Here is a 12,764-nt window from a genome sequence, read left to right on the forward strand (position 1 = left end):
ACTTCCATCCATTCAACCAAATGTACGGTAGTATATTCCTGTTGTATTTCATACCTGCATGGCTTACATGAATATCAGAATGCTGAATTGTGAATGTTTTTACATGGAAACTGTCATGTTTGTCACATTGAATAATGAAAACCTATCTACATGTTCTGATTAAGGATAGAGACCTTTTATCTGTTTTCCTTTGTGTGTATGTGTGTGATGCCATATCGGTCAACTAATATTTTGATTTTTTTTAACCTCGTCATATCTTATATGTGAATAATGAGTTTTACAAATAAAATTGACTTATCACTCAAAATGTAATGCCTTTTGAGACATTATGGACCTGGCTTCCTTGAAAAAGCAACTTCTGAACATCTGAAAAACACCAAATACTGACATTCTGAATAAATAAAGAAAAGAAGAACGTTTTTTTTTCTTAAAGTCATAGCCATCACCATGGACTCATAGTTTGGCAAGATGAATTACAAATTCACTTGCATGTAGTCTCAATACAGGACACTAGGGGCGCTGTTAAATCAATTTGCAGGTTGAGACTAGTTGAACTCGTTCATATACACCTAACGAGACCATGAAAGAACTTTTCACCAACACAAAGTGTATATTTGTGAAATGTGTATGGAAAAAAACCCTAACTGGTGGTAAATAAAACTGCCATTGTTGGCTAAGTTTTTATTTCTGTTGCCTCAGGCATTATTGGAGAGTAAAAGAGCAACGAGTTAAGCAAATTTCTCTCATTTATTGTCCCACAGGGTAGCAAAAATGAGGTCGAATACAGAGAGAAGATGACAGGAGTCACAGCAGATAGTGTACAATGAGGTTACAGTGATCTGTACATAGGAGCTCCACCATGATCATGTTCGGCTGAAATAGGACAAGAACTGATGGTCCTAAAAGTAGTCTCTCATTCTTTAGGAGGTCTGGTGGGGTGGTACAGAGAATAAAAGTCTGCAGATGATGGTACCAAGTGGATTGTTACCAGGGAAAAGAAGAATAAAAACTAGTCATATATATATACATACAACAAAGAAAAAGACAGTAATGTTACAGATGATGGAGACAGAACTCCTCCGTGAATACTCAGCTATAATAGCACTAACTCCCCCCAATAGACTCAATGCGTGTTTTAATTGGCAACGAATGCTATATATAGCAAAGGTTACCCTGAAAAAAAGTCACAACTTCACAAGTTGTGGCACCTTCACCGCTCTTTCTCAGGGATTTAAAAATAATGTTGGTTCCCTTCTGATACGAAAAAAGGCTTTAAACTAAGGGCATCCCAATATGGCGACCTCCGAACCCAAACTGTTGCTAGCATCAACTTGATTTGGGCATCGAGGTTCACCTTTACTGTGTGACCCTCAACAGCCTCGAAGGTATAAAAGTTCTCAGATTTAGTGCTCGATTTAAACACTAACTCAGAAGAACTTGACCCCCTTCCCATCATCCATGGTAATTATTTCTGCTTTGGCTTCTGTCTGTAAGGCCTCCAACGAGCGCAGCAGCATCCTCTCTTCTAAACCGTGGAATTCTGGAAAAACACATAATAATAACAATAATAATAATAAGAGTTTGTTAAAGGTTAACGAGTGTGTCAGAATCTGGGAATCTGTCGCCACGATGGCACTGTTATTTTGCTCGATCGCTCCAAATTATGCTTAGAAAACAGGACTACACAAGCCTCTAGCATCTGCAAATGTGTCGTCAATGAAGTTTGACTACTGCGGTCAACCAATACATACACATATAGTCTCTGTTGATCTACTACGGTGGTATAATTACTGGTACGGTACCTTCACCGTCCGTGTCATCGCCATTGGACAGCTCATAAAGTGTAAACACTGAATTGACCATGCCATTTTTGGAGACCTAGAATATAAAGTAAAGGGAATAAAGACAGATAAAAACAAAATAAAGATATAAGAATAACAATAAAAAACAATACAAAATATAATCAGATGAGGGCAATACTGTGACAAAGCCAAACGCCCCATCAATGGTTTGAATAAATAGATAGATAGATAGATAGATAGATAGATAGATAGATAGATAGATAGATAGATAGATAGATAGATAGATAGATAGATTCAATGCAACTGAAATTCAAGAGAGGCCATACCTTAGGTTAGACTTAAGAATGCCTAAAAGGTTTACATTAAATTGTTTTAAATGAACTTACATTAATAAAAAAAAATGTTACAAAAGATTGTAAAATTGTTAATTTCAGTAAGTATTCAATATAATTAAATGCTAGACAGCATACAGTCCACAATTTTTTGGCAGATTTTTAAACCTTATTCATTTTGTTCTCCTTTATTACTCTTCACACCATTGCTTTATTGTGAACCACCCAAATGAGAATAAAAAAAGCAAACGTTATTCAAGAATCCATATATGAACGGGAGGAGGCTTTGTACTTAAGTGTTAATGGTTCCATCATGTGTCAAACTCAAGGTCCACGGGCCGAATTCAGCCCAACACCTCATTTTATATAGCCCATAAGTTCTTGCAAAGAATATAATTTGCGCAATACAATTCTATAGTGTTAAGGAAGTACGGCGTCAATAAACTACAAGTCCCAGAAGGCATCCTGATTCTGTTATAACCTGCACCCACACCGGCCCTTTCTGGATAAGATTGCCCACCCCTGCACTAGACATCAGTATATTACGCTATATACACTACCGTTCAAAAGTTTGGGATCACCCAAACAATTTCGTGTTTTCCATGAAAAGTCACACTTATTCACCACCATATGTTGTGAAATGAATAGAAAATAGAGTCAAGACATTGACAAGGTTAGAAATAATGATTTGTATTTGAAATAAGATTTTTTTTACATCAAACTTTGCTTTCGTCAAAGAATCCTCCATTTGCAGCAATTACAGCATTGCAGACCTTTGGCATTCTAGCTGTTAATTTGTTGAGGTAATCTGGAGAAATTGCACCCCACGCTTCCAGAAGCAGCTCCCACAAGTTGGATTGGTTGGATGGGCACTTCTTTGAGCAGATTGAGTTTCTGGAGCATCACATTTGTGGGGTCAATTAAACGCTCAAAATGGCCAGAAAAAGAGAACTTTCATCTGAAACTCGACAGTCTATTCTTGTTCTTAGAAATGAAGGCTATTCCATGCGAGAAATTGCTAAGAAATTGAAGATTTCCTACACCGGTGTGTACTACTCCCTTCAGAGGACAGCACAAACAGGCTCTAACAGGTACTATTTAATGAAGATGCCAGTTGGGGACCTGTGAGGCGTCTGTTTCTCAAACTAGAGACTCTAATGTACTTATCTTCTTGCTCAGTTGTGCAACGCGGCCTCCCACTTCTTTTTCTACTCTGATTAGAGCCTGTTTGTGCTGTCCTCTGAAGGGAGTAGTACACACCGGTATAGGAAACCGGATACCTCAACAAATTAACAGCTAGAATGCCAAAGGTCTGCAATGCTGTAATTGCTGCAAATGGAGGATTCTTTGACGAAAGCAAAGTTTGATGTAAAAAAAATCTTATTTCAAATACAAATCATTATTTCTAACCTTGTCAATGTCTTGACTCTATTTTCTATTCATTTCACAACATATGGTGGTGAATAAGTGTGACTTTTCATGGAAAACACAAAATTGTTTGGGTGATCCCAAACTTTTGCACGGTAGTGTATGTGTGTGTGTGTGTGTGTGTGTGTGTGTGTGTGTGTGTGTGTGTGTGTATGTATGTATATATATATATATATATATATATATATATATATATAAAATCCAGTGAGTCAAGTAAAATTCTTTATGAGATAGCGCAAGCCTGTTTCATGTCATAAGCAATCATCAGTTGTCAATAAAGCTACTCGGGAAAGACATCCCATTTACTGCTTCATCATGCACATCACGTGTAAAATGTCCAATGGGGAAGGGAGAGGTGCGACATTCAAAACTTCAATTGTTTTTGAATGTCGCACCTGCCCTTCCCCTTTGGACGTTGTGCACGTGATGTGCATGACGAGGCAATAAATGGTATGTTCTTTCCCGAGTAGCTTTATTGACAGCTGATGATTGCTTATGGCATAAAACAGGCTTGTGCTGTCTCATAAAAAATTTATTTGACTCACTGGATTATTTTGCTCCTTATTTGTTGAGCACTTTCCCTACCGTTGAGTGTTTCTTTTAACAAAGTTTTATATATATATATATATACACATACACACACACACACACACACACACATATATATATATATATATATATATATATATAGATATACATTCATTATCCAAACCCCTTATCCTTACTCAAGGTCGCAGGGATGCTGGAGCCCATCCCAGCAGTCAGGCGGGCGGGGAGACACCCTGGACAGGCCGCCAGACCATCACAGGGCTAAATAGTGTGTGAGATTGGAGCTGAGAAATATGGCCTACACACCCTCTCTTAAGGCAGTGTAGGCCATAATTCATAATACATGGCCTTTCATCAAGCAGTGTAGGCCATGATGAGAATTTTGCCCTACACTGCCTGGTGAGAGGCTGTGTAAGCCATAATTCTCATAATTCTCAGCTACACTCCATAATTCTCAGCTACTCTTGCACACACTATCAAACCTCACGTGCACCATCAAACTCTCTCACACACACATGCCCATAGTGCTTTTCTGTGTGAACATATATGTGCATGTGTGTATAGCCTGTGTGTGTGTCTTGGTGTATGAATGTGTGTGCATGGGAGTGTGACTGTCAATGCGTTGTGCGTGCATAATATCTCAAAATAATGATGACACGCTGTTTTATGGATTGTTACTGCACAAGACCTAAATCAGACTGATCTCAGGGAAATGGCATCAGTCTCTGGCCAGAAAACAAATATTTTAAAAACCTTAACATATACAATATCACAAAATATATATGATTATTCTCTTTTACTTTACCACATATGCTACTTTGTATGTGTAGGCCTGTAATAGGCCCAATTTGTATTATAGTAATACAATGGAATGTCATCACAGTCATTCCAAGTGTAGAGTAGGCCTAATACTTGACCATATCATTTTTAAGCAAATATACATTTTGGATTTGAAATCTTTCCTGTAGGCTACACAAAATGAAACAACCCTCATTGTAATTTTGATGTTATTACTTATACTACTTTGTATATTTCTTTTTTAATAAATTGTATAATAGCTGTAAGCTTGAATGTCTGCTTGCCATTATTTTTCCTAGAATTCTGCTTTCAGAGCTAGTTATTAATTATTACTAAAACCAATAATAATCGCATGCAGAGGCAATTATGTAATATGATAACAAGTAGATACATTCATATAGTTTGACATTTACAATCGCCCCTTGAGGGCAACCACAATGCTGATGTGGCTCGGGATGAAATCAAGTTTGACACCCCTGGGTTAAATGAACAGTTATGTTGTCACAGGTGTGCATGCATAGTGTACTTACAACAGAATTACTTTATATGAGAACTGAGGTCGGGAACCTCCCATTTATTAAAAAAAGAAAAAGTTGCACAAACGAGCTGTCTTTGTTGAAGAAGTCAAATGCCTGATGATGACCCACCCATTGATATATCAACTTGCCCCACTCCTCTGGTCGCCTCCACATGACTAAACACCGCGATTTGTTTTTGTCCAGCCATTCCAGGTTCCCTGTGGTGGGAAAGTGAACAAGCGACAGTAACAACCTGAGTCAGTCCCTGTTAGAAGTGACTTCAGACATCGTAGCTAAATGCTGCGCAAATATGTGATCAGAACATTCTTACCTTTTTTCCTCAGTTCCTCAAACACAACCTGAATGGCTTCCATTGACAATTTTCCTGGAGGTTAATTAAGGGATAACAGTCAAGTTTTTCCATTGAATGCATTAAGGCCTCTCCTCTTTTGCCATTTAGCCAGATCTAGAATTCCTCTCAATGCTTAAAAAAAAACCCTCATTAATTTTGGCTTAATTCTGACCACTAGATGGTTGTTGGGGTAACTACCGAGGAGGACCAATAGACCTGGGAGTGGTATTACACTGTGGCCTCACCCCTCATCTTGGTTGTGATGTGTGTCAATAGTGATTTCCTGACAGGTGGATGTAGTGTAATTCCAATAAATATAGTGTAATACCAATAAAGTAGCTGGCCTCAGTCAGAGCTCTAAATCGAATAAGCTATGTAAACATATCTCTAATTGCCAGACAATAAAGATGCCTTATTGAAACAGCTGTTCCACAATCAATGACTAAACACCACCATAAATCAAATTGTCTAATCTTTCATTCGGGCCGTAACTAAACCACTGGGTGACAGTAAACAAGGATACGCTCTATCTTCTTGTTGTTGAACACGGGGCTCTCCTGGGCCTCCAGGACATCCAAAGTGTAGAGCTTGTGATGCCGGAAGTAAGACAGAGCCAAAGAACACCATGCCGCCAGCTGTTTCTGTCTGGTGTCAACATTGGGCTGTAACCTGTCAAAAAAGGAACCCCCAGCTCATATAGTATACCACAGATGATCTTCAGTTCTGAACAGAAAGGACAACAGGCAATAAAATCATCCAACATAGCTGACGTCAGGGAGTCCGAGCCCCACCTAAACAGAACTAGGTTTGTGTCTCAGACGCAGCAGGATTACTAACCCCAGATGAGTAAGGCGGCTACCCTACTGAGAGCAAATGCTTGGCCAGATGTTTTTGTTTTCTGTTTCTTTTTATCATTACCTACTTTTTATTTGTGCTTTCATTTAATGTAAAATATATTGGATTTTAATCTATGAAATGTGCTATATAAATAGTCTTATTAATTATACACTAAAAGCATTATTCCCAGGTGCAGTAAACGGCATGCATCCTACTTACTCACTGTTCATAGAAATCAAGCGTATCATCCTCAAGATAATTGATTTAATCATCGTTTTATTTCTACCCCATAAATCTAAATGATTTTGTATGTGGAACTGGTATTTTTTTTATTATTATTATTAAATCGGCAACTACCTAAAAATCTTAAATTTGTGTTCAATGATAAACTCAAGTCTCTCCAAAAATCCATACCGTTCTCATCCCCTGTGACCTATGGTTCTTCTTCATTTAAGTATGTAAATGTTTACTCCTTGTAGGCAATGGAAGTAATATCAACAGACAGAGTAACAACAAATGACAACACAGTAACCATGGCCGTATATCTGCCATCACGTTGGAACAAGGCACTGAGATCCCATCCTTACGGGGAACGCGATTTTCAAATTGACGGTAAAACCCAAGTGTATCTTCCTTGTCACTGACATACAATTGTTATTATTGTCGATGCACTTGTATCGAACCTGTAAATTAGCCCATTCAGCTAACTCACGGCTAATATTGACCAATTTTAACCATCAAGCTAACTTGATTAGCCAAGAAGAAAGAGCAGGGCCAATAACAAATTATCAACAAGTCATTTACCTATATAAAATATATCAACTTGAGCTGAAGACAGCGAAGTATGTTAAGTCTCGGGGTCCACTTCCCTAGCAATCTAGTTAAACTAGCATACCAGATAATGAAACAATACTGAGAGATCGTGTGTATCTAAAAAGTGAAACGCAAATGAAACCAAGCACATAACTAAAACAAACCCTCTTTCATGGAATACGTTGGACAAAAGAACCGACTTACGTGAAAAACGGAGGGAAATTGTATTGCCAGGGCCACTCAAAACTCATCGCAAATGTGACGCTAACAGCTGACACCGCCCGGAAACGTGTGCTACGTCGATATCATTCCGGGTAACGAAGCGGCTGCCAATCGATACCTGTGCGCCTAAAAACCTAAAAGAGCTTTTAAAAGTCGTCTTTCTACTTTGAAACTGGGCAAGTAACTATTCATCAAGTAAAATTGGTTTACTAATGTGAGAACTTATTAGTTCCGGGGACTAATAATGAGAATTTGTACCGTATTGAGATGAAGAATTCAGTCAGAGCGGTGAGCACTGATGGAAGTACTCGAGTTCATACGACGAGGCAACACGTCTAAACTAGAGCAAAGAGGGCTAAGATTGCGTGGGAACGCAGCTTCGTGGTTAAAGTCTACACAGAGTTGTAAGGGAAAGCTCAGCTATGTACAATTATAATCACAGTACTTTGGTACTTTCTCCGGAGCATGAGGGGGCGTTAATGTACCTTCAAACTGGATGCCAGTCGGCTTTAAAATGCAAGAAGAACAGAAACGACGACGGGTCGTCCGTCAACTCTTGAGTAAAGCTGTGTCGAGACACGTCTTGGTGCAGAGCCTGAAGTTACGTTATAGATGACTGCCAGTCTGGTTTTATGCAAGGTAGACACATTAGTAACAATATTCAATTGATCTTAGACTTGATCGACTACAATGATTACATAACAGACAACAATTATATTTTATTTATAGACATATAAGCTTTTGGCACTGTGAAACACAATCGGAATCAGTTCATTTGGCCAAGTTTGTCTAGGCCTACAAATAAAAGGAATTTGACTCCATTGCTCCTCCATTGCTCTCCATGTACTTGCACAGAATAAACACAGATAAAACAAAGACAACAAGGTAAACATTTCACTACTATGTACAGATTTAGATGCATATAAAACGTATATTGTAAAAACCGACTTTGTAACAGGAAGGCAATGGTGCAGAGTGCAAAGATGCTGGAATAAAAATGTTGACAGGTTTATTTATATACATGAGGTTGGTGGACATGACAGCATTATGCATGTATACAGTATATACAGCGTGCTTAGATTTATTTTTGACAATAATGATATGCTAAAAACTCTTTAAACTCCATGATATATAATCTATACAAGTATAAATATACAATCTGTTATTTCCTGTATTAGATTTGTTTTTGGCATTGGTCAATACTTCAAAAGGGCGATACAAACTTTGTATATTGATTGCTATACGGCTCAAGTTTTGTTTCTTTTAGCCATGCTAATAATGGCCTGTCTTAATGAGTTCTCTGAGGTATCAGGACTAACTCTAAACATAAAAAGCAGCCTTTTCCCACTGACAGATGGCAGTATTCGTGCAACAGAATTTGAAGGTATTCCAGTAAGGAGAAAGTAATATATTTAGGAATTAATATTTGTAAAAAAAAAAAAAATCAGGCAGGCAGAGTACAATCAAATTTCCAACCCTTCATTCCAACAATTAAAAATAAATGTTATTATGTGGCTCATGAGAGGTCTGTCACTCAAAGGTCTGGTACTTTTGTTCAAAGCTGAAGGACTATTGCAGTTAATTTAGCTGGCCAACGTATTAGATGTTCCAAAATCATTTAAAAAAATAGACTCTACCTTATTCAATTTTATGTGGGAAAACAAGCCTCACTATTTGAACAAAAATATCTTACGTTATTCATACAACCAAGGGGGCTTAGATGTGTTCGACTTGCATTCGTTTAAATCGAAATGGATTAAACACTTTAGTAATGTAAGGTAGTAATGTAAATCCGCCACAGGGTGGCACTGTTACGCTGTATGTTCCCCTGGGAATGCCGCAAATGGCGATGTTTGTCCCTTTTGCAACACCGTACCCCTAAGTCTTGTCCCGGGCAAAAGGCTACGTTGATCACATGTTCTTTTTTGTTTCTTCTGCCGGAAGGTGAGCAGTGTTACTGGCGGTCTGCATTATCATAAAAATATTGATTTATATCGCACATATTGTCTAACTGTTTATTCTGTGGTGTTAATAGACAAGTTTGCTTATAACCTAGTTAAAGTTTGATGTCGAACATTGTATTTGGCAAGAGAAATGTGACAAAAAGTGTTGGCTAGCCTGTTGAGCATTGGCATGGCATATAACGCAGGATGCAGTATTATTTGAGCAGATTATCCATGGTTTTTCTTTAATTTTATGGGTAATAAGTGCCTTATTTAATTTATAATGGATGACATTTACTTTGGTTTTGCCGTAAGGTAGCATTTTGATATGAGATGTGTTTATTTGCACATTTGCACTTTTTATTTTAATTTTTTTGAGAAAGAAACATGTTTTTTTTTGTTTCTTCTGCCGGAAGCTGTGAGTATGATGAGGCCAGCGGCCAGCTGATTGATGAGAGGTGAAGTGTAAGCGAGTGCCAGTAAAGTGTCCAGGTCTCAGCCACGATCCCAAGCCTCCGCCTCTTTCCTTTACCACGCAAACATCATACTACAACAAACACAACGCAGAGTCCCAGGGCGTGTAGGGAGACGACGGCCGAACGCAAAGTGCGGGTTACAGTAACAAGATCTTTTATTTATTGAGTTTTCATTTGTCTCTCCAGTTGTATCTGGCCAGTTACCCCACTCTTCCGAGCCGTCCCGGTCGCTCCTCCACCCCCTCTGCCATCTGGGGAGGGCTGCAGACATGCCTCCTCCGATACATGTGGAGTCGCCAGCTGCTTCTTTTCACCGGACAGTGAGGAGTTTCACCAGGGGGACATAGCGTGTGGGAGGATCACGCTATTCTCCCCCTCCCCCTCGAACAGGTAGCCCAACCGACCAGAGGAGGCGCTAGTGCAAAGACCAGGACACATACCCATATCCGGCTTTCCACCCGCAGACGCGGCCAGTTGCGTCTGTAAGGACGCCCAACCAAGCCGGATCTCTGGTTCGAAGCCCCCAGAGATCCCCGTGTTGGTAGGCTACGGAACAGACCACTACGCTACCCAGGCGCAAGAATATCTTTTAAAAATGCGGTAGAGTTTCTTCTGGTGAGCAATGTAAATACACTCCCTCTGAGGATATCTAATTTTCCCAGGCAGGCTGTTTTATGTTGGCTTCTTATTTATAAACACATTTTCTCTCCCCACAAATATTTAATGTGGAATTGTGGTGACCCACATCTATATAACTAGAGACATTCACCTAAGAGAGAATGCACTTCCGCTTCCGGTCCAGAGAGTTCAGTGTCGTTGTCGAATATATGACATGTAAAGTTGGAGCTAGTAAACTACCTCGACTACGTCTACTCTCACGTCTCCTGTCTCGTTGTTTTCTAACTCCACAGAATAGACAAAGTATAAAGTATAAAAACAAGTCGGTCTTCTATGACAAATGGGTTCAAACAATACTTTGCTGATATCACACATGATTAATAAGACAAGTCACCTACTTACACATATACACTGACTTCTTAAAGACGTGTAATTTGATGTTTTGTGGGACTAAGATTAATTTGCAGAAAAGATATTGTCGTGAAATTTTTCGGTTGGAAATTTGGGGGGCAATCCAGAAACCGCCACAGCCGGGACGCGAGCCGCTGTGTCTCCCACTCCGCAAGCGACAACGTTAACCAGTCGACTAAAGGGTCCGATCCGTCAGCCAAGGGCCAACGTGTCTACTGATCCATGCACGTTACAATATATATCATCAGACCAATCAACTAAACAACCTTATACCTTCACATTCTATGGTCATAACAAAAGTCAATAAAGAAAATGAATGTAGAGTTAATAATAGCAATGATGATAATGTTGAACAAAAATAAAGCACCTTTGCCAGGGGGTAAATATACAGTGTACATTAAGTGAACATTTTATAATGTAAGCAAACCTTATATGTTTTGACTGCTTTTCTGTTTGTGCTTTTGAAAATGGTAGAGATATATTTCTCAATTTCTACAATTAAAGCAGGAAATAATGGTTTATTGTATAAAAATTTACTTTTATGGATGGGAAATTTGGCAAAAAATAAAAATAAATAAGATTTATTAAGTGAAACTTATTGTTGCTTTCACTATTTGTGTCATGGAAACCAAACAATACATATTCCCATTTAAGGGGAATTTTATTATAGACTTTAGACATAGTAAAAGCATTTAGTTCCTTCCTAAATTTATGGAAAAGGTGCAGTCTCAGAACAAACGTGTGATTTGTCTCCATTTGAGTTTTGCACTACTACTACTACTACTACTATTACTTTCGGCTGCTCCCGTTAGGGGTCGCCACCGAGGATCATCCGTTTCCATTTCTTCCTGTCTTCTGCATCCTCCTCTGTCATACCAGCCACCTGCATGTCCTCCCTCACCACATCCATAAACCTCCTCTTTGGCCTTCCTCTTTTCCTCTTCCCTGGCAGCTCCATATTCACCATCCTTCTCCCGATATACCCAGCATCTCTCCTCCACACATGTCCAATCCATCTCAATCTTGCCTCTCTTGCTTTGTCTCCAAACCGTCCAACCTGAGCTGTCCCTCTAATATACTCGTTCCTAATCCTGTCCTTCTTCGTCACTGTTAGGGCCACGGGTGTGTCCGTATAGTTTGTTGTTGCCTCCTGTATTTAACTCTACATTCAGGTATCCGCCAGGTGCTCCTCATCACCCAGTCAGCCGGTCAACGAATCCAATCTTCATCAGCTGTTCAGTCTCCCATTTAAACCCCCACATGTCTTCAGTTCACCGGCTAGCTAGTTTAGTTTGTGTGATGTAGCTACTTTGTGTTTGTAACGTCTGGCCCGTTTTTGGTTTAGTTTGCATTTTGACTATTTTGAGTTATGTTTAGTTGTTTAGCTCTTTTGGGCAAGGGGATCAAGGTAAGATGCCCATGGGCAAACACCCCATCACGTAGTTTACCTCTGTTAGACACACTAGGTTAGCAGCGGTTGCCACTTTTTGTCTTTAGGTTTGGTGCTTTTCAGCACTGTCAAGGGTGGGTTACTTTTGTTAGTAGTTTGTTTTGGCAACCGTTCGGTTCCCTTGTCCTGTCATGATGTCAATAAATGTTTATTTTATTATATTTATACTTTTATGTCTCACTGTTGCACCCTCACCTCACTGTTACCCAGTACAC

At 39.1% G+C, this 12,764-nt stretch overlaps 1 protein-coding gene across 1 annotated transcript; it reads right to left on the reverse strand.

The window, feature by feature from the left end:
- Nucleotides 1-720: 720 nt before the first annotated feature.
- Nucleotides 721-7,707, reverse strand: vps25 (vacuolar protein sorting 25 homolog). The gene is made up of 6 exons (XM_056297461.1): nt 7,634-7,707; nt 6,303-6,448; nt 5,759-5,812; nt 5,557-5,645; nt 1,803-1,878; nt 721-1,540 (listed from the first exon to the last, which is right to left on the reverse strand). The coding sequence occupies exons 1-6, from the start codon at nt 7,678-7,680 to the stop codon at nt 1,428-1,430; spliced, it is 525 nt and encodes a 174-aa protein (XP_056153436.1). The 5' UTR covers nt 7,681-7,707; the 3' UTR covers nt 721-1,427.
- Between the last annotated feature and the right edge of the window lie 5,057 nt (nt 7,708-12,764).

This window comes from Lampris incognitus, chromosome 17, assembly GCF_029633865.1.
Source record: "Lampris incognitus isolate fLamInc1 chromosome 17, fLamInc1.hap2, whole genome shotgun sequence".
Classification (NCBI taxonomy): domain Eukaryota; kingdom Metazoa; phylum Chordata; class Actinopteri; order Lampriformes; family Lampridae; genus Lampris; species Lampris incognitus.